The sequence below is a fragment of the Mobula hypostoma genome, chromosome 4 (genome assembly GCF_963921235.1).
Source record: "Mobula hypostoma chromosome 4, sMobHyp1.1, whole genome shotgun sequence".
NCBI classification, from domain to species: domain Eukaryota; kingdom Metazoa; phylum Chordata; class Chondrichthyes; order Myliobatiformes; family Myliobatidae; genus Mobula; species Mobula hypostoma.
Window position 1 is genome coordinate 191,320,675 of NC_086100.1, and position 23,140 is coordinate 191,343,814.

The 23,140-nt window shown below is 44.3% G+C and overlaps 1 protein-coding gene across 2 annotated transcripts in view; it reads left to right on the forward strand.

Annotated features, from left to right (window-relative positions):
* The window catches only part of LOC134345844 (dedicator of cytokinesis protein 2-like), a 1,258,793-nt gene that overhangs the window by 1,085,639 nt on the left and 150,014 nt on the right, over positions 1-23,140 (forward strand). For both annotated transcript variants that reach the window (XM_063047144.1, XM_063047146.1), the window contains one exon: positions 14,149-14,189. In XM_063047144.1, the coding sequence (XP_062903214.1) occupies positions 14,149-14,189 (41 nt within the window). The remainder of the gene's footprint in view (positions 1-14,148; positions 14,190-23,140) is intronic.

Sequence of the window (23,140 nt, forward strand, 5' to 3'; positions counted from 1 at the left end):
GACATACTCAATAAATGTATAGAGTAATAAACAAAACAGAATCAATGAAAGACCACCCAACTAAGACATTCAAACAGAGTGCAGAAGACATCAAACTGTACAGATAGAAAAAGGAGAAATAATATTAAATAAATAAGCAATAAATATTGAGAACATGAAACGAAGAGTCCTTGAAAGTGAATCCATTGGTTGCGGGAAAATTGCAATGACAGGTCAAGTGAAGTTGAGTGAATTTATCCCTTTTGTTTCAAGAACCTGATGGTTGAGAGGAGCAACAGTTGCTGAACCTGGCGGTGTAAGTCCTGAGGCTCACCAGAAGCAGCGGTCTTAAAAATATTCATTAAAAACCGAACAAATAAAAAAAGGGTGAAAACGGACAACTCAAATATTAGGATGTTACACAGGGCATCACGGAAACGTAGGGCCAGAGATCACTGATTGGGATTCAATTCCCACCGCTACTATGGCTCCGGAAGAATAGCGACACTTGCGGGCTGCCCCAGCTCAATCCTCACTGATTTGATTTGATGCAAAACATGTATATTTCAGTGTACTGTACACGTGACAAATAAAGCTAATCTTGAAATTCTCAAAGATGATATGAGAATTGTTACAATCATACTCTAACTAGGATGTTACATGAAATTACCAGAGGCATTAATACATGAATTATTACAATCATACACCATCAGCACCTCTGTAATTTGTCCCATATCTACCACTGGTCCTTATATATTATGATACCTGAGTCAGTGGGTTCAATGGACATTAAACCCATGAACGCTACCTCAGGACATTTTCATTTTTTTTTCTCTTTCTGCACTACTTGTTTAACGTTTTAAAATATGTACAGTACTGTGTAAAAGTCTGTGGCTGGGGTGACAAAGACTACTGTATTTGTAAACATGGAGCAGAGAGTGTATTTGTAAATCTGGCAGGAGAAAAGGATTTTGGGCATGGTGAGATGGAGCACCACAGAAGGGGTGAGGGACAGATGGCAGAAGAGTGCCAGGGGCGGGGGGTGGTGGAAACAGCGAGACTGGAGCACTACTGGAGGGGTGAGGGACAGGTGGCAGAAGAGTGCCAGGGGCGGAGGGTGGTGGGAATGGCGAGACTGGAGTACTACGGGAGGGGTGAGGGACAGGTAGCAGAGGACTGCTAGGGGTGGCGTGTGTGCAGACATATCCAGTCCAGAGACACAAGGCAAGATCATTTGATTCCAGACAATTGCTTTATTGGTCATTACAGAAGGAGCTTCGTGCTCTTTCCCCTCTACCTTCACATTTTCCCAACCATGATGCCCCTCTTCCCCACTCTCACTTCTCAACAGAGGCCCATATCAAAATCAGTTTTATCATCACTCACATATGTCATAAAATGGGTTTATTTGCGGCAGCAGTACAGTGCAATACATAAAATTACTACAGTACTGTGCAAAATTCTTAGACACCATATATTGCCCAAGACTTTTGCACAGTACTGTATCTACTTCCTGCTGTCATTTACAGTTTTTGTTATTATGTGTTGCATTGTACTGCCGCCAAATAACAGCAAATTTCACCACATGTGCCAGTGATATTAAACCTGATTCTGATTCTGATATCTGACATCTCTTGCTCACGACTCGTGGCCGATTCGTGGCAGATCCCTACCCGTCTTTATTTTGAAATGCTGTCTGTCATTTAATTCAAAAAGATTTTGACTGCTGGGAATAGTTTTGAGCTCTTTGCCGGTTGCCCCACCCCTCACTCACCAAGCTCCTCCTCCATATTTCAGAAATTATGTCCCTGACAAGTTGGTAGATGTAAGCTTCCCTTTCAATTGCACTGTCTCCATCTTGTGTCCTGTTGCGATATTTATTATATCTATTTGTCTAAAGATACAACTTGGAACAGGCCATTGCAGCTCGACAAGCCATACTGCCCAGAACCCCAACTATTTAACCCCAGCCTACCTGTTGTGTGTTTAATATTTCAGTTATATTTGAGTAATCTTGTAAATGTATCATTTGATTAAACATGCTTTGCAGTTTATATAATTCAGCATGATAGTGTAGTGGTTAGCACAATGCTTTACAGTACCATTGATCTGGGTTCATTTCCCAGCCCCCCCCCAACTGCCTTCAAGGAGTTTGTACGTTCTCCCCGTGACTACATGGGTTTTCTCCGGGTGCTCAGGATTCCTCACGCAGTCCAAGACGTACCAGGTGGTACGTTAACTGGTCATTGTAAATTGTCCCGTTATTAGGCTGACATTAAAATATGGGATTGCTGGGTGGGGTGGCTGGAAAGGGCTGAAACTGCCTATTTCATACTGTACCTCAACAAATAAATAAATAAATTATGGTTACATGTAAAAATATGTAAATTGCATAAATCATGACACTGTGATGTGATACGTGCGTGCCTCACTTACAGTAAAGAACTCACATTTTGGACTTCCACGTCTTCGTTTGAATTATTTTAATGTTTTAAAGTTACAAAACGTAACGCTAACCACCGGACAATTTAGAATGACCAATTAACATACTAACTGACAAATTTTTGGACTCTGCGAGGAAACCCACATTCACACGGAAAAAACAAGACGCTGGAATTGAACTCCGAATTCTGACGCCCTGAGTTGTAATAGTGTTGCGCTAACCGTTATGCGTCTGTGGCACTTGAATCCAGAGATTAAAGATTTAAGTTTAGTTTTATTCGTCATATGTACGTACATCAAAACGTGGAAGCCTACAGAGGGATGTGTTGTCTGTTAATAACCAACACCAGTCCAAGGATGTGCCAGGGGCAAGCTGCAGGAGTCCAGCGCCAACGTAGTATGCCCACAACTTCCTCACCTAAATCTGTATGTCTTTGGAATGTGGGAGGAAGCCGGCACACCAGAGGAGACCCACCTGACCTTTGCGGTCAGTTTTTCATACAGGGAGTGGTGGGTATGTTGAATGAACTGTCTGAGGAGGTGGTAGAGTTGGGATCGGTGTTTGGGACCCAATTATTCATGACCTATATTCAATGGCCGTCTTATTAGGTACCTTCTTACCTAGTAAAGTGGCCAGTTAGTGTATGTTTATAGTCTTCTGCTGCTGTTGCCAATCCACATCAAAGTTTGACGTGTTGTGCATTCAAAGATGCTCTTCTGCAGAACTCATTGCCACAGACGGCTGTGGAGGCCAAGTATGTTTAAAGTGAAGGTTGATATAGATACTTGGTTACTAAGGGTATCAAAGGTTACAGGAGAAGGTAAGAGAATGGGATTGAGATGGAAAATAAATCAGGCATGATGGAATGGCAGGGCAGACTCAGTGGGTTGAATGACTTGATTCTGCTCCAATGCCTAATGGTCTTATGGTCACTGAGACCTGAGAGGATGGAGAAATGTAGGAAAGGACACCTTTGGTAAAAGATGGGCAAGTGATCATATTGACTCCTGAAGCAGGCGCCTTCTCCTGCTTCCAATTAACGTGGGCATAGAAACAGGGCTTGGCAGAAATGCGCAACTGGTCGGGTAGTATCTGTGGAGAGACATCATCTCGGTAACTTCTTGGTTTACACCAAGATCTGGATCTAACCCTTCGTGAAATCACCAGTGAATTTAACAACAATTGCCAATAGAAGCCCAATAAAAAAACAGTTTCTGGACCGATCCCAATTCCACCACCTCCTCAGAAAGTTCATTCAACATACCCACCACTCCCTGTATGAAAAACTGACCGCAAAGGTCACATGGGTCTGGTATAAACCAGAGCTCAGGGTTAATACCTGACTTTGAAGAGCACTTGTGAGTTATGTTCCAGCTGGACTTAGTCCTTAAACTGCTGGAGTACAGTGCGGAAAGAACAGGTGCTGTTTTCTCCTGGTAGGGATTAGTTTTTGCTCCTGCCACGTTTTGTCACCCTGCAAACTTATCCTTCAATCTCTTTGAATTATGGAGGAGAACATATGTATAAATGTCTCTCTCCAGCAGACTTCATCGTGATCATCATGACTCCAGTATTTCTACTATTTGTTAATGGTTCTTAATTGCACACGTGATTTTTTTTGTGTTCTATCGCTGAGCAGCAGTGAACCATCTGATTGGCCTATCAGAGTTCTCTTTGGGAACTAGTTGACTTGATCAGCATTTCTGATCTGGCTATTGTTCATGACTGCATTTAATAAAAACATTTTTTTAAGTGCGAGGTTCGTAAAGCACAGGTATTCTCTGGAGAGGCGGAGGCAAAGGGGAGATTTGATAAAGGCTTATAAGGTTATGAGAGGCAAAGATAGAGTAGACAGACCACATCTTTATCCAAGGGTTGAAATGCCTAATACCAGAGGGCACGCATTTGAGATGAGAGGGGGTAATTTCAAAGGAGATGTTAGAGGTGAGTTTTTTTTACACCGGAAGTGGTGGGTGACTGGCATGCACTGCCTGGGGAGACAGTAGAGGCAGAAACATTAGAGACTTTTAAGAGACATTCAGATTGGCACATGATTGTGAGAAAATAGAAGGATATGGACATAGTGTAGGCAGAAGAGTAATTTGATTACTAATTTAATTGGATCAACACAATGAGGGCCGAAGGGCCACTTTGTGTGCTGTACTGTTCTATGTTCTATGTGATTTTTGATAGTTTGGGTTGACATGGAACGTGGAACAGTACTACACAGGAACAGGTCCTTCAACCCAACATCTTATTTATTTTTATTTTGAGATATAGCAAAATTACAGGCCCTCTCAGCCCAATGAGCCTACAGTTACATCCAAATGACCCATTAACCTACTAACCTCTATGTCATAATCTAATTAAACTAACAGTTAAATGACCAACTACACAAGGCCATTCTGCCCCATGATATCATTCATCATCACCTTGGTTAATCCCTGCCCACAGATTTTGTTTGACTTGCAGGTATTTCCAGCACGACATGTTTTTATCTCTGACTTCCAGGATTGCTTTTCGATATTGTCTCGTTACACATTTTGGACATTTTATAATGGTAAATGTAACTTGTTATTATCCATCTTATTGCCTGAGATGAGCTTATCAAGACAGCCGTCTGAGGTCTTTTTCATTTAGACATAGAGCAGCTCTCCATCTAAATGAATGTTTCCATTAGAAAACAGAACTGTGTGATCACAGCTGTTCCTTTGGAATAATGCACTGACTAATAACCAACTACCCCACACTGACTCCATCTACGCTTCACTCTCCCTTGGCAAAGTAGCCGACAGTGTCACCTTCCTCCTTCCCCCTCACCTGGTCTCACACCTCACCTTCTAGTTTGTACTCCTCCCACTCACCCCACCTTCTTATTCCGGCTTCTGCACTCTTCCTTTCCAGTCCTGACGAAGGGTCTTGGCCTGAAATGTCAACTGTTTATTCCCCTCCACACTATAGATGCTGCCTGGCCTGCTGAGATTCTCCAGGGGTGTGTGTGTGTGTAAAAAAGAGTATCAGGGACTCCATTCACCATGGTCATTCCCTCCCTCCTTCCAAAGGGCAGATTTTTTAAATATTTCAAAATATACTTTATTCAAGAATAAAATTATATACAATAAACCATTCAATGACTCTCAATCCCTTACATACATTTCCCTTACAGTCTCTAGATATCCATACTTTTGGCCACCCACGTGGCACTCCGTTGGTTCACCTTTCCACACCATTGTTGAGGGGTATACTCCCCGCCACCCGACCTCTCCCACTCCTGCAGGAGAAGAACCCTAAACTGTGGTTGCACCAAGTTTCAGTGCGTCCCTCAGCACGTACTCCTGCAGCCGAGAATGTGCCAGTCGGCAGCATTCTCCCACGGACATCTCCATGTGCTGGCAGATCATCAAGTTTCGGGCCGACCAAAGCGCGTCTCTCACCGGGTTGATGATCTGCCAGCAGCACCGGATGTTGGTCTCCGTGTGCATCCCCGGGAATAGCCAGTAGATCAGAGAGTCCTCTGTTACACAGCTGCTGGGGGTGAAACATGACACTAGCCCGTCCATCCTCCTCCACACCTTCTCTGCGAACTCACGGTGTGCAAAGGGCAGATGATACAAAAGCTTGTGAACACAAACCACCAAACCCAAGGACAGCTTCTATCCTGCTGTTACCTGGCTCTTGAACAGACCTCTCATGTGTTGAGGACGAACTATTGATCTCCACATTTACCTCGTCATAGCCCTTGCACTTTACGTGTCTACCTACACTGCACATGGTCAGTAGCGACAGAACTACATTAAGTGGCCACTTTATTAGGTACACCTGTAGACCAGCACAATAATGCAAATATCTAAACAGCCAATCATGTGGCAGCAGCTCAATGCATAAAAGCAGGTAGACATGGTCAAGAGGCTCAGTTATTGTTCAGATCAATCATCAGAATGGAGAAGAAGTGTGATCTAAGTGACTTTGATTGTTGGTACCAGATGGGGTGGTTTGAGTATCTCAGAAGCTGATGATCTCTTGGGATTTTCATGCACAACAGTCTCTAGAGTTTACGGAGAATGGTATGAGAAATAAAAATCGTTCAGTGAATGACGGTTCTGTAGGTGAAAACACCTTGTTAATGAGAGAGGTCAGAGGAGGGTGGCCGGACTGGGTCAAGCTGACAGGAAGGTGACAGTAACTCACGTGTTATTACAGTGGTGTGCAGAAGAGCATCTCTGAACTCACAACATGTTGAAACTTGAAGTGCATGAGCTGCAGTAGCTGAAGACCACCTAATAAAGTGGCTACTGAGTGTATATTTTGCATTCTGTTCTTTTTTGTTAAAGCAATCTACTTGTGAATGGAATGATTAGTCGGTTAGCACACAAATGCTTTCACTGTATCCTGGTACATGTGATAATAATTAAACTATTACCAAGAGCAATAACTAACTTTTGATATCCTGCCTGCCCCTTCAAATGGCGGTAAAACAACAGAATAGGTTTTAATATTGTCACATATACCATGATACAGTGATAAGCTTGTCTTGCACACTGTTCAGACAGATCAAATCATTATACAGTGCATTGAGGTAGAACATCATCATCATTATCATTATGTGCTGTGTTATATGATGTAGGCGATCATGGTCTTTCCATGACCACGATTGTTCTTGGCAAATTTTTCTACAGAAGTGGTTTGTTACTGCCTTCTTCTGGGCATTTTGTGTGTGTTGCATTGTGTTAAGTAGTTTTTCTTACGTTCCTTAAAACCAGTAGGATGGTTGGCACTTTGATGAAAGTGTTTCAAATTATGAGAAGCATTAGATAAGGTAGACAGACAGAATCTTTTAATAAGAGAAGTTAAAAGGGGATATGAGGGGCATGTGCACTGCCAGCGGTAGTGGTGGAATCAGATATGATAGTGGGCCAAGCAGTCCTTCCGGGTAAGGCAACATTTCACCTGCGAATCTGGTGGGGTCATCTGTTGTGTGTAGTGCTCCCAATATGGCCTCCTCCACATGGTTGAGATCGATTGTAAATTGGGGGACTGCTTCGTCAAGCACCTCCGCTCCATCCTCCCAAAGCGGAACTTTCTAGTGGCCAAACAATTTTACTCCCATTCCCGTTGCTGTTCTGACATGTCAGCCCATGACCTTCTCTTGTGCCACGATGAGGCCACCTCAGGGTGGACAAACAACGCCTTATATTCCAAACAACAGGAATTCTGCAGATGCTGGAAATTCAAGCAACACACATCAAAGTTGCTGGTGAACGCAGCACGCCAGGCAGCATCTGTAGGAAGAGGTGCAGTTGACGTTTCAGGCCGAGACCCTTCGTCAGGACTAGCAACTTTGATGTGTGTTGCCTTGTATTCCATCTGGCTAACTTCCAACCGAGTGGCATGAATATGAATTTCTCCTTCAGGTAAAAAAAAACTCCCCCTCCCCTCTTCCTCATATTCCCACTGTGGCCTCTTACCTCTTGTCACCTGCCTATCACTTCCTCCTCCTTCCCTTTCTTATATGGTCCGCTCTCTTCTCCTATCAGATTCATCCCTCTCCAGCCTTTTACCTTTCTAACCCTCCTGGCTTCACCTACCACCTTCCAGCTAGTTACCTATCCCTCTCCCCCAACATTTTTATCCTGGCATCTTCCCCCTTCCTTTTCAGTCCTGAAGAGGGTTCTTGGCCCAAAACATCAGCAGTTTGTTCATTTCAGTGGATGCTTCCTGACCTACTGAGTTCCTTCGGCATTTTGTGTGTGTTACTTTTAGAGAAGCATGCGTATATGCATGGAATGGAGGGAGATGGATGAAAAGAGTTTAATTTGGTATCATGCTCAACACAAACATTATGGCCTGTCGGGTCTGTTCTGGTGCTGCACAGACTGAGAGAGGAGCAAGGAGGATCGTTAATGACACCAACAGGTTCAGGGACAATTATTGCCCCTCAACCATCAGGCTCCTGAAACAGCATGGATAACTTCACTCACCTCAGCACTAAATTGATTCCACAACCTATGGACTCACTTTCAAGGACTATAACCTGTGTTCTCAATATTATTTATTTACTTATTATTATTTTGTTTGTCTTTTTGTATTTGCTCAATTTGTCGTCATTGGCAAGTTTGTTATTCTTGTTTGTGTGAAGATTTTCATTGATTCTATTGCATTTCTTTCCATCTACTGTGAATGCCCACATGAAAATGAATCTGTAGGTTGTATATGGTGACATACAGTTTATATACTGCTATATTAAATTTACTTCAACCTTTGAACTAATCTGTGTCAGGCGAGGTGTAGCTAAAGGGAGGAGCAAAAATGGAAGACTAGAAATGCCGCAGACACAGCAGAATGGAGAATGGCCACAGAGGAGCTTCATTTGCAGAACTCCACGTCACACTCCCCCATTAGTAATTTATTTAGCCGTCCTGCAAAACCACTCAACTAACACCTACACTTGGCAACAAATTGACATGACTTGTAAAGTACACCACCGGCTGTGTGTTAAACCTCACAGGCAAACTGGCAAATGAGGTCCTCATTAAAAGGCAGATAACTGGAGATTCCTTTTTGTCAAAGTGCCCACACTCAGTGGACACACCTGCATCTCTTCCTTCTCTCTCTCTCCTCTCTCTCCTCTCTTCTCCCTCTCTCCCCCCTCCCCCCTTTTTCTCTCACTCTCTCTCTCACTCTCCTTCCCTCCCTCCCTCCCCCTCTACCCCCCTCCCCTCTCCCACCCTCTCCCATTCTCTCAATCTCTATCCCTCTATCCCCCTTTCTCCTCTCCCATTCCTCTCTCTTCCCCTCCCTCTCCTCCCTCTCTTCCCCTCTAACCCCTTCCCCCCATTCTCTCTCCTCTCAGTCTCTCTCTCTCCCCCTCTACCACTTTCCCCTCTCCCATTCTCTCTCTCTCTTTCTCTCTCCTTCCCTCCCATCTTCCCCCTCCCTCTCTACCCCCTTCCCCTCCTCCATTCTCTCTCTCTCTCTCTCCCCCTCCCCCTCTCCCTGTCTGTCTGTCTGTCTGTCTCTCTCTCTCTCTCTCTCTCTCTCCCCCCCCCCCCACTCTCTCCCTCCCTCCCTCCTTCTCAGCAGTTCAGAGACAGTAGTCCCTCACCTCCTCTTCGGGGCCGTGAGTTAGCTGCTGGCTTCCAGCTTTGATAACCCACTTGGTACCATTTGAATCAGTGATGTTTTCACTGTGATCTCAAACAGAGCCCACAGCATTACAAAAGCTGCTTTAAGATGGTGCTGTTCTTCCTGTATGCTGGTCACACATTCCCTCTCACCAGAGCTTAATCCTTCATCAGACTGAGGTAGATGGGCCACCTAATACAACACCACTCAGAAACAATTTCCCGAGCCTTCATTTACATGGGATCTACTGGGAGCCTTTCTGCACAAAAGCAGAGAAGTTTCCCTGGATAAGCACCAGTTTTAATAATATTTTCGTATTCCTTACAACATAGAACAAGGCCACTTCGGCTCACTGAGGCCCTGCCAGCTCATGGGATCCCATTCCAATTCAAATATTTTCCCTCATTGGTTCGAAAACAGCTACTGCCCTTCAACCATTCAGTTCTTAAACTAACCACATAAAAGACTGGAGGAACTCCCAATGAAGGGCCTTGGTCTGAAATATCCACTGTCTATTCCCCCTCTTCAGATGCTCCCTCACCTGCTCGGCTCCTCCAGAACCTTGTGTGGGTGTTACTTTGGATTTAAAAGGTTAACAGGTGAGCACTTGTATCACTGGTGCATAGGAGGAAACCAGAGCACCAAGAGAAAATCCGTGCAGTCACAGGGAGATCGTCCAAACTCTCTACAGACAGGAGCAGGAATTGAACCCCAACCACTGGTGTTATAAAGTGTTGTGCTAACCATTATACCACTGTGCCACCATGGTACTTAATGATTAGGATAGGCTTGATGGACTAAGGAAACTCTTCTTCCCTGGCTGTTAATCTGAAATAAAGGTAAGTGGTCCTGGAAAAGCTCAGTAGGTCAGACGGCATCTGTGGAGAGAGAAACCATTGGCATTTCAGATCAAGGACCTTTCAGGATCATCTGTATTACTCACAACACGCTGGAGGAACTCAGCAGGTCGGGGAGCATCCGTGGTAACGACAGGTCAACGTTTCGGGCCGGAACCCTTCGTCAGCACTGTAGAGGGAAGGGGCAGAGGCCCTATAAAGAAGGTGTGGGAGGGTGGGAAGGAGAAGGCTGGTAGGTGCCAGGTGAAAAACCGGTAAGGGGAAAGAGGGGAAGCAGGGAGGGGATAGACAGGAGAGGTGAAGAAGGAATAGGGGAAAGCACAATAGGTAGTAGAAGGAGGTGGAACCATGAGGGTGGTGATAGGCAGCTGGGGGAGGGGGCAGAGTGAAACTGGGATGGGGAGGGGGAGGGAATTACCTGAAGTTGGAGAATTCAGTGTTCATACCAAGGGGCTGGAGACTACCCAGACTGTATATGAGGTGTTACTCTGTATTACTGGTTGCAAAGGAGCTCCAGTCAGCCCAGAAGAACTCGAAAAAGTAATAGCATGCAAACCTTTACATCGATCACAGAAGATGAGCAAGGACTGAAGCTGAGTACCTTGTCCAGAAAGTAGCATCTGGAACAGTGACATTATGCCCATAAGGTATATGCCATTTGGCCCATCTAGTCTGCTCCAGTGCTGTATTCTTGCCAAGAGACTCAACGTCAATTCAGAATTGCCTTGCCCAAGATAGGCAGAGGGTGGGTTGTAGATGGAGTGCATTTTGTCTGGAGATCATTGGCCAATCGTGTTCTGCAGGGACCTGTTCTGAGACCCCTGCTCTTTATGATTTTTATAAATGACCTTGATGAAGAAGCGGAAGGGTGTGTTAGTAAGTCTGCAAATGAGATGAAGATTGGCGGAGTTGTGGTTAGAACAGAACAGGGGCCACCCAACCTGGGGTTCCCGGAGCCCTCGGTTAATGAAAGGGGTCCATGGCATCAAAAGGTTGGGAACCCGTGGCGTCGAAGGTTGTTGCAGGTCACAGTGGGGCACTGACAGGATGCGGAGCGTGACGAAGAAGGGGCAGTTGGAATTCAAACTGGAAAATTGTGATTTGGTTCACTTTGGAAGGTAAAACTTGAAGGCACAATACAGGGTTAATGGCAGGAGGACGAAATAATCGAAAGCACTGTTTGCAGGCAGGCCACAATCTGCAGTAAGTGTCTGCACTGATTTTGTTCACTTAGAGTCAATCAAAAGAACACGGCAGCACACATTGGATGAATTCACACATCAATAAATATTAGGAATTAATACACAGTTTTATAGCACTGGAGCGGTATCGGTAGTGTTCTAATTTGCTCTGTATTTCATTTAAATACATAATTTGTTACTCAGTTAAATAGTAGTTGGTCTTTTTAACTATTTCCTTGAAACTTTGGCTAATTGGGACAAATGCTTCTTTGGGCCAAAATGTACTGATCCCAATGGGTCCTAATTAACCACAATCCACCGTATCAGGAATTTGTTGCGGTGTGTTGGTCAGCAAAATGGAACAAAAACAACAACATTTAACAATTCTAAAGAATAAATAATTATATAAACGTAAAATATAAGGTTAAAGGATGAATATGGAATAAAATATGCATAGATATATTAACATCAGCATGTATTTGCAATGAAACAGTTTAATAAAAAGCAGTTTAAAATGGCCATACCCTCTTCCTGATGCTGCAATCAAGCACCAGGTACAGGAGCCTGAAGGCCCACACTTTCTTCACCCGCTGCTATCAGGGTCTTGAACTGGCGTGAAAACCTAAACACTATTTCACTCTATAAATATTCTCTCTCTCAATCTTGCTGTCTTATTTGTATGTTTATTTTTTAGGTTACATGTGTAAGTTATGTATAATTCATGTTGTTAATGTTAACTTATGTTACTTTTGATACATCCTATTCTGCTGCTGCAAAAAGCTCATTTTTATATTTACAGTATTGAGCAAAAGTCTTAGACGCATATATATATATATATACTGTAGTTTGGTTGCCTAAGACTTTTGCATAGTAATGTAGTGATTTTATGTATTGCACTGTACTGCTGCAAAAATAAACAAATTTCATGACGTATGTGAGTGATGATAAACCTGTTTCTGATATGGGTCTCTATTGTGAACTGAGAGTGGGAAGGGGACAGGGAGAGGGGAATCATGGTTGGGAAAAGGGGAAGGGAGAGGGGAATCATGGTTGGGAAAAGGGGAAGGGAGAGGGGAGGGAGCAGGAAGCATCAGAGAGACATTCTGTAATGACCAATAAGTCAAACGACCTTGACCAGTGTCTCGGGACTGGGTGTGTTTGCACCCATGCCACCCTCTGCCCCTGGCACCACTTCTGTGCCACCTGTCCCACAACCCTCCTGTGGCACTCCACCCTCACCACTCCCAACATCCCATGTTCTCCACTCCACATTGGCAGATACAGTACTGTGTAAAAGTCTTAGGCACCCCAGCTACATACTGTATCTATATACTGTATCTAAGACTTTTGCACAGTACTGTTCATATAGAACATAGAACAGTGTAGAACAGGAGTAGGTCTTTGCAGATGTCAAGGAGTTGGGAAGAGCTGTATCTAGTACACCACTCTTTGTAGTCTATTGGTTCTGCGTTTTGCAACTTGGCCCCGGAGTAACACTGTTTCATAGTCACCTGCACAGTAGTGTAGTGGTTAGCACAATGCTCGACAGTATCAGCGACCCGGGTTCAATTCCCACTGCTGCCTGTAAGGAGTTAGAACGTTCTCCCTGTGAACATAGGGGTTTCCATTGGGTTCTCCGGTTTCCTCCCACAGTTGAAAATCATACTGGATGGTAGGTTAATTGGTGATTGTAAATTGTCCCATGATTAGGCTGGGGTTAAACTGGGTGGATTGTTGTGTGGCGCAGCTTGAAGGGCTGGAATGGTCGACTCCACCTTGAATATCAATAAATAAAAAAATTACTTCATTAAACTTGAACTTGTCTCCACAGTGGAGTTTACATACCAGGTCATGATTCATTCAGCCTTTCAGAATGCTTTCCACTGAACAACTGTGAAAGTTTGTCAGAGTCTTCTCTGGTATGTGTGGATCGTGTGGATAGTCAGAGGCTTTTTCCTAGGGCTGAAATGGCTAGCATAAGAGGGCATATTTTTAAGGTGCTGGGGAGCAGGTACAGAGGAGATGTCAGGGTAAGTTTTTTACACAGGGAGTGGTGAGTGTGTGGAATGGGCTGCCGGCGGTGGTGGTGGTGGAGGAGGAAACGATAGGGTCTTTTAAGACACTCCTGGATGCAGCTTAGAAAACTATAGGGCTATGGGTAAGCCTAGGTAGTTTTAAGGTAAGGACATGTTCGGCACAGCTCTGTGGGCCGAAGGGCCTGTATTGTGCCTCAGGTTTTCTATGTTTCTATGATATGCTGAGTCTCCTTAAACTTGAGAGAAAGTAACAATGCTGTTGAGCCTTCTCCATGGTTGTTATACCTTCCACATCCCTGGGACCCAGTTTAATTATTCAAGAGGCATCACTCAGTATATCACATTACCAGATTAGATTTTATGGTCCAGTTCCTCACAGATGTTAAATGCCAAACAGATCAGAATTATGGAGTGTGATCACAACGAAGGCCACATAAACAAACACAGACTTTGATTTCTTTGATTACTAAAAGATTATTTGTGTTAATCTATAAACATTTCACTTTGAGTTTCTTTCCCCTTGCTTGCAGAATTTCTACAAGGAGATTGACCGGGAAGAAATGTATATACGGTAAGCATGAAAAATTCTACACTTCACCGAAGAGCTTTCACAACGATGCATAATGCTGTGGGTTCTCTCACTGTTCCACTGCTTGGTTCAAGGGGGCATGAATAAGTCCTGTGGCCAATCGGAAACTTTTCACACCAGGTGTCACTTGGTGCAACAGGGTTATATGAAACAAGCTGCCAGAGGAAATTGTTGAGGCAGCATTAAGACACTTAAGACCATAAGATATAGGAGCAGAAGTAGGCCATTCAGCCGATCGAGTCTGCTCCACCATTTGATCATGGACTGATCTAACCCTTCCAGTCATCCCCACTCCCCTGCCTTCTCCCGGTACCCCTTGATGCCCTGGCTAATCAAGAACCTATCTACCTCTGTTTTAAATGCACCCAATTACTTGGCCTCCACAGCCGCTTGTGGCAACAAATTCCATAGATTTACCACCCTCTAACTAAAGTAATTTTCCGCATCTCTGTTCTAAATGGACGTCCTCCAATCCTGAAGTCTTACCCTCTTGTCCTTGACTCCCCTACCATGGGACATAACTTTGCCATATCTAATCTGTTCAGGCCTTTCAACACTCGGAATGTTTCTGTGATATCCCCCCCTCATTCTCCTGAACTCCAGGGAATACAGCCCAAGAGCTGCCAGACATTCCTCATATGGTAACCCTTTCATTCCTGGAATCATTCTCGTGCATCTTCTCTGAACCCTCACCGATGTCAGTATATCCTTTCTAAAATAAGGAGCCTTACTTTGCATATTTGGTCAAGTACTGTACATAGATGAAAAAGGTTTAGAGGGATGTAGATTAAATGTTGGCAAATAGGATCTGAATTAGAATCTCATGCTTTCCTGCTGTATACGATGAATTTACTTTTCTCAGGCTTCCAACCGGGTACTGATATCAATTATAACCAACATTTCAATGACAAATTCTGCCATCTTCTTCAGGGATGATGCCTGGCATGTTTAGTTTGGTGGTATTTATACCCCCATAGTCTGTCCCTCATGATTGGTTAGTCCTCATCCAATCTGATTTCCTCCTTGTTTACAATTGAATTCCAGTTACTTAGAGCAAGACCTTCGTCTTTGTTAAAACTATTTTCCTCTAATTTTAAATAGGATCCGTTTAGCTGGACATCTTGGTCAGTATGGACCAAAGGACTTGCTTCCATGATAAGAACATAAGACACAAGAGCAGAATTTGGCCATTCAGCCCATCGAGTGTCTCCACCATTCCATCATGGCTGATTTATTATGCCTCTCAATCCTATTCTCCTTCCTTAGAACCATAGAAACTACAGCACAGAAACAGGCCTTTTGGCCCTTCTTGACTGTGCCAAACCATTTTCTGCCTAGTCCCACTGACCTGCACACGGACCATATCCCCCCATACACCTCCCATCTATGTATCTGTCCAATTTATTCTTAAATGTTAAAAAAGAACCCACATTTACCACCTCGTCTGGCAGCTCATTCCATACTCCCACCACTCTCTGTGTGAAGAAGCCCCCGCTAATGTTCCCTTTAAACTTTTCCCCCCTCACCCTTAACCCATGTCCTCTGGTTTTTTTCTCCCCTTGCCTCAGTGGAAAAAGCCTGCTTGCATTCACTCTATCTATACCCATCATAATTTTATATGCCTCTATCAAATCTCCCCTCATTCTTCTACGCTCCAGGGAATGAAGTCCTAACCTATTCAACCTATCTCTGTAACTGAGTTTCTCAAGTCCTGGCAACATCCTTGTAAACCTTCTCTGCACTCTTTCAACCTTATCTATATCCTTCCTGTAATTTGGTGACCAAAACTGAACACAATACTCCAGAATCGGCCTCACCAATGCCTTATACAACCTCATCATAACATTCCAGCTCTTATACTCAATACTTCGATTAATAAAGGCCAATGTACCAAAAGCTCTCTTTACGACCCTATCTACCTGTAATGCCACTTTTAGGGACGCCACTTTCCTTGTGCCATAACCTTTGACAGCTTGACTAATCAAAAATCTATGAACCTCTGCTTTAAATATACCCAATGACTTGGCCTCCACTGCCATCTTTGGCAATGAATTCCACAGATTCACCACCCTCTGGCTAAAGAAATTCCTCATTATCTCTGTTCTTTGTATTCTAAGACTGTCCCTTCTATTCATAGACACTCCCACTATTGGAAACATCCTTTCCATGTCCGCTCTATCTAGGCTTTTCAACATAGAACATAAAACAGTACAGCACAAGAACAGACCTTTCAGCCCACAATGTTGTGCTGAATCAATTAAATTGGTAATCAAATGTCCAACTAAACTAATCTCTTCTGCCCACAGAATGTCCATATCCTTCCATTTTCCTCACATTCATGTTGTTACGTACCCCGTAACTGGGTTGCCAAACCAGCAGAAATGGATCACTCAGTTGGAGTCTGGATTACTGGAACTAAGAAAGTTTTATTAAAGAAATAAGCAACACAGTACTCTAATCAAAAGGATAATGAATACAACAGTTCAGCAATGATAAACACACATGTACACAGAAACTAGGATAACAGGATCAATCAAGCTCTATCGTCGTCTAGGGGTAAATGACCAGTTTCAAAGTGACGCAAAGTTCAGTTCAATTGAGTTCAGTTCAGTTCAGTTCACAGTAATCACTGCCGTGGTGATGGGCGGGGGGGGGCGGGGGGAAGGAGAGAGAGAGCAGAAACGAATGAATATTCAAACGGCTTCCACACAGACCTTCGATATTCTTTGTAGTCAGCTTTCGGGCAAGCCCTTTGTAATGTCTTCTGAGGTCACCGACTGTGACCCCTCCGTTTCCAGATACGATCGTTTCTCTGCGGTGAACCTGGCACCCAGGCAAGGGCGGACACACACCAGGTTCCCGCCGATCGCACCTTCCCACCCTGTGCGTCTATGGCTTGGTCCCGCGAACAGCCCTCCAAAACTCCCACCGACTTGTGGGAGGCGCACCGCTTCCAGGGTCTCTTTACCTCGTGGTGTCGTGTGTGTCCTGCCTTAGCGAACCTGTCCCTTTTTATCCCCCTGCTGGGGTATCGCCTGTCCATCACTTCAAACAGTTCAGGGTTCAAAGGGGAGTCGATCTTGACAGCTCTCCTTCCATTAAACTCTCCCGTCCCTTCATTAACATCTCCAAATGCTGCTCCATTGTTTTCCTTATCTCTCTTTCTCCTGAAGACAGGTGGCAGACCAACTGTTGATCCCACTGGTGCCAGCACAGGACAGTTAACATCTTAATCTATGTGTACTCTCGTCACAACGTGCCTATAGAAAAGTCTTTTAAAGTCGCTAATGAATCTACCTCTGCCACCACTCTGGGCAGTGCATTCCAGGCACCCACTACTCTAGGAAGAGTACAGTGCAGGAACAGGCTATTCGGCCCACAGTGTTGTGCTGAACCAGCTAAAAAGCAAATCAAAAGCATCCAAACATTGATCCCTCCTACCTGCACCATGTCCATATCGCTCCATCTTCTTTACATCCACGTGCCCAGCCAAATGTCTTTTAAGAGCCTTTAATGTATTTGTCTCTACCACCGTACCAGGGTGTGTATTTCAGGCATCCACCAGTGTCTGAATAAAAAACTTAACCCTCGCATCTCCCTTCAACCCACTCCCTCTCACCTTCAATGCATGCCCTCTGGTATTAGACATTTCAACACTGGGAAACAGACACTCTCTGTCCACTCTATCTATGCCTCTCGTAATCTTGTAAACCTCGATCAGATCTCCCCTCAGCCTCCAGCTCAAGTAAGTCCCTTCAACCACTGCCCTCTGCTTTCTATGGGCACGCCAGTTCTGAATCCGAGCAGCCAATTCGCCGCAGACCCCATGGATCAGCCTCCCATGAGGGACTTTGTCAAACCCCTTACTAAAATCCAAGTAGACAACATCCACTGCCCTACCTTCATCAATCTCTGTCATCACCTTATCAAAAAATTCTATCAAGCTAGGCAGGCATGCACAAAGCCATGCCGGCTTTCCCTAATTAGGCCATGCGTTTCCAAATGCTTATATATCCTATCCCTAAGAATTTTCTCCAGCAATTTCCCTACAACTGATGTGAGACTTACCGGTCAATAGTTCCCAGGATTTCTCCTTGTTCCCTTCTTAAATAGAGGTACAGTCCTCCAGGAACTTGGTTGTGGCTAGAGAGGACATGAAGGTACCGATCAAAGTCCCAAAAATCTCGTCTCTTGCATCCTTCAATAACCTGGTGTAAAGCCTACAGGGCCTGGGGACTTATCCACCTGAATACTGCAAAGGAGTTTCAACACTTCCTCCTCCTCGACCTCCAAAGCGAAACCGTCAGGTGTCCTGAATTCCCACATCTGACAGGTGGAGCATTCCTTCCTGACTACTCGATACAAAAAAAGAATAAGGTTTACCTCTTCTTAACTGTGCCTGCACCTATTTACGCACTCCTCAATGGCTGCTCCGTTTTGAGCCTACTGTCCTTTTATTTGCAACTGTTTAATCCTGTGACACCCGCGACGCAAAAAGACTGACCTTGCCCAAGTCTGCTCCTTTTATCCTCTCTCCTCTGACTTCCATAGGGCTCTGACACTGACACTCACACCCTTGGCACCCGAGCTGCCAGGGAAAGAAAACACAGCTTGACCTCTTTTTATACTCACACTCCAAACTTCAATAGGCCTTTGACGCCAACATGTTCCACACCTCTGTGTAAAAAGACTTGCTCCTCGTATTTCCTTTAAAATTGTGCCCTCTCACCTCAGATGTATGGCCCCTGGTATTAGATATTTCAATCCTGGGAAAAAGATACTGTCTGCCCGCTCTATCTATGCCTCTCATAATCTTATAAACCTCTATCAGGTCTCACCTCAGCCTCCACCACTCCAGAGGAAATAACCCAACTTTGTCAACCCTCTCATTAAAGCACACGCACTGTACATCAGGCAGCATCCTGGTAAACCTCTTCTGCACCCTCTCCAAAGCCTCAGTAGATCAAGGAATCTCCTGCACTTCCAGTTGGATTAGGGTGAGGAATTCTCTGAGATGGCTGTACAGACCTGGCAGATGACTGGCCTACCTCCCACCTTCTAAGGAGTTTATCACTTCTCTAACTGTCTAATGTGTTGGCAGGCTTTTCCTGCAGAGTATAATGAGGCAGAGTCTTCACTTTGAACACCAGATGATTTGTGAACATTATCAACGATAATTTCCTTTCACATCTACAGCTAGATATTCCTGTTTAGGTGTCTAATTCCTGAGACATTCTTTGGTATTTACTCACACAATGTTTCACTAAGACAGTAATCCCCACTTCTTGTCAACGTGTGGGAGCAAGTTGTTTTGTAATCTGCATGGAGGTTCTTCAGTTTGAGCTGCAGTGTACCACTCCTTGCTGTGTGATACAGATGTGTATTGTGCTTAAGGAACTCTTCTTCGGGCTCAGTTGAGAAGTTAATTCAGTGTTTGTCTATTTACATTCAAAATGTGAATATCTGCACCGAGCTGATTTGGAAAGGTGGAGAACGGCCTCAGGCTGGGCGGCGGGATTCGGGCCTAGAGTGTATCGCTGCGGCGTGGTCCAGATCCTAGTGCATGGGGCACAAGCTGGTGTTTGGCTGATTTAAATGCTGAAAGTGCAGGGTGTCAGGCCGGGAGGCGAAGGCCGGGCCAATTCTGCAATGTGTACTCATCTCTCTCCACGGCGCTGAGGCTGTGAGACTGCTCCAGCCACTACGTGCATCACATCCACAAGCTTCGCGGCGATTTACCCCGCTGTGTGACCAACTGAGACCAAGGTTATGGGACTACTCTGGATGCTTCAGGCTCCAGGTCTATGGACTCAGTTTGGTACAGAATGCTGTTGCTTGCCTTTATAGTTTGCATGATTTGTGTTTTTTTTCTCTTTCTCTGCGCAGTGGGTATTAGTCTTTTTTTTAAATAAGGTTCTTTCTGGTTTCTTGCTTTGTTGCTGCCTGTAAGCAGATGAATATCAAAGTTGTACAGTTTATATATTCTTTGAAAATAAATGTACTTTGAATCCTTTGAAAAGAGTAGGGATTAACGGGTCCTTTTCAGAATGGCAGGCAGTGACTAGTGGGGTACCTCAAGGCTCGGTGCTGGGACCGCAGCTATTTACAGTATACGTTAATGATTTAGATGAAGGGATTAAAAGTAACATTAGCAAATTTGCAGATGACACAAAGCTGGGTGACAGTGTGAAATGTGCAGAGGATGTTATGAGAATACCAGGTGACTTGGACATTGGTGAGTGGGCAGATGCATGGCAGATGCAGTTTAATGTGGATAACTGTGAGGCTTTCCACTTTGGTGGCAAGAACAGGAAGGCAGATTACTATCTGAATGGTGTCAAGTTAGGAAAAGGGGAAGTACAACGAGATCTGGGTGTCCTCATTCATCAGTCACTGAAAGTAAACATACAGGTACAGCAGGCAGTGAAGCTAATGGCATGTTGGCCTTCATAACAAGGGGAGTTGAGTATAGAAGCAAGGAGGTCCTTCTACAGTTGTACAGGGCCCTGGTGAGACCACACCTGGAGTATTGTGTACAGTTTTGGTCTCCAAATTTGAGGAAGAACATTCTTGCTATGGAGGGAGTGCAGCATAGGTTCACTGGGTTAATTCCAGGGATGGTGGAACTGTCATATGTTGAAAGATTGGTGCGACTGGGCTTGTATACAGTGGAATTTAGAAGGATGAGAGGGGGTCTGATTGAAACATATAAGATTATTAAGGGATTGGACACGCTAGAGGCAGGAAACATGTTCCCGATGTTGGGTGAGTCCAGAACCAGAGGCCACAGTTTAAGAATAAGGGGTAGACCATTTAGAACGGAGTTGAGGAAAAACTTTTTCATTCAGAGGGTTGTGGATCTGTGGAATGCTCTGCCTCAGAAAGCAGTGGAGGCCAATTCTCTGGGCTCTTTCAAGAATGAGTTAGATAGAGTTGTTAAAGATAGCGGAGTCAAAGGATATGGGAGAAGGCAGGAACAGGGTACTGATTGTGGATGATCAGCCATGACCATGAAGGGCCGAATGGACTACTCCTGCACCTATTGTCTATTGTAATGTGAGAGAGGTGTGCTAGTGTGGGTGAGAATGGTTCTTTTTGATAACATCACAATACAACTCACAGCCAGTGAATACCGCTGAAGGACAATGACATTGACATTGGTCCTGGTTGGGGGAGCAAATTCATAAATCAGAAGTACAAAGGGACTTGGTGCACTGTTTCATAAAGGTTAACTTGCAGGCTGAGTCAGTGATAATGCAAACAAATGCAATGTGAACTTTCATTTTGAGAGGTCTAAAAGTTCAAAAGTTCACTTATTACCTAAGTATACAACTCTGAAATTCTTCTGAAGTTCAAAGCAAGGATATAATTCTGAGGCTTTATAAGGTACTGTGCTGACATTGGAGAGGGTACAGAGAAGATTCACTAGAATGATTCCGGGAATGAGAGGGTTAACATATGAGGAACGTTTGACCGCTCTTGGACTGTATTCCTTGGAGTTTAGAAGAATGAGGGGGGACCTCAAAGAAACATTTCGAATGTTGAAAGGCATGGACAGAGGGGACGTGGCAAAGTTGTTTCCCATGATGGGGGAGTCTAGTACAAGAGGGCATGACTTAAGGATTGAAGGGCGCCCATTCAAAACAGAAATGCGAAGAAATTTTTTTAGCCAGAGGGTGGTGAATCTATGGAATTTGTTGCCACGGGCGGCAGTGGAGGCCAAGTCATTGGGTGTATATAAGGCAGAGATTGATAGGTATCTGAGTAGCCAGGGCATCAAAGGTTATGGTGAGAAGGCGGGGGAATGGGACTAAATGGGAGAATGGATCAGCTCATGATAAAATGGTGGAGCAGACTCAATGGGCTGAATGGCCGACTTCTGCTCTTTTGTCTTATGGTCTTATGGTACTGATCAGACCACTTTTGGAATATTGTGAGTAGTTTTGGGCCCCTTATCTAAGAAAGGATGCGCTGGCATTGGGAAAAGTCAAGGGGAGGTTCACAGGAATGATCCTGAGAATGAAAAGGTTAACATACGAGGAGCACCTGATGCCTTTGAACTTTTACTTACTGGAGTTTAGAAGCATGAGGGGGGATCTCATTGAGACCTATCAGAAATTGAAAGGCCTCTAGGGTACGTATGCAGAGAATATGTTTCCTATAGTGGGTGAGTCTAGGACCAGAGGGCACAGCCTCAGAACAGAAGGACATCCCCTTAGAGCAGAAATGAGGAGGAATTTCTTCAGCCTGAGGGTGGTGAATCTGTGGAATTCATTGCAACAGATGATTGAGGAGGCCAAGTCATTGAGTATATTTAAAGAAGTGGTTGATAGGTTGTCAATCAGTCAGGGCGTTAAGGTTACAGTGTGGAGGCAGGAGAATGTGTTTGAAACGGAAACTAGATCATTCACGGTGGAGTGATAGGGGTGGGCCAGATGACCTAATTCTGCTCTTTTGTCTTATGGTCTTATGGTATTGGTTCATTGTTGACAAGTGTACCTGGATACAGATAAAAACTTTTGCATGCCATCCAAATATATTGTGCCATTTATAATCTCATTAATATGTAAACAAATAAAAAGGTCAAAGGTAAGGTTTATTGTCACACGTACGTTGAAACATTCAGTGAAATATATTGTTTGTGTCAACAATTACACAGTACAAACGTGCTGGGGGGTGTGGGGTGCAGGACGCAAATGTTGCCCCGCTTGTGGCACCAACGTAGCACGCCCACAATTTACTACTTCTAATTTGTACGTCTTTGGACTATGGAAGGAAACTGGAGTACCCAAAGGAAAACCACACAGTCACCCAGTGAACATACAAGCTAATTACAGGCAGTGGCAGGAATTGAACTGCAATCATTGATCGCTGGAATTGTGAAGTATTATGCTAGCTGCTATGCTACCATAAGAAAATACAGAAACATAGAA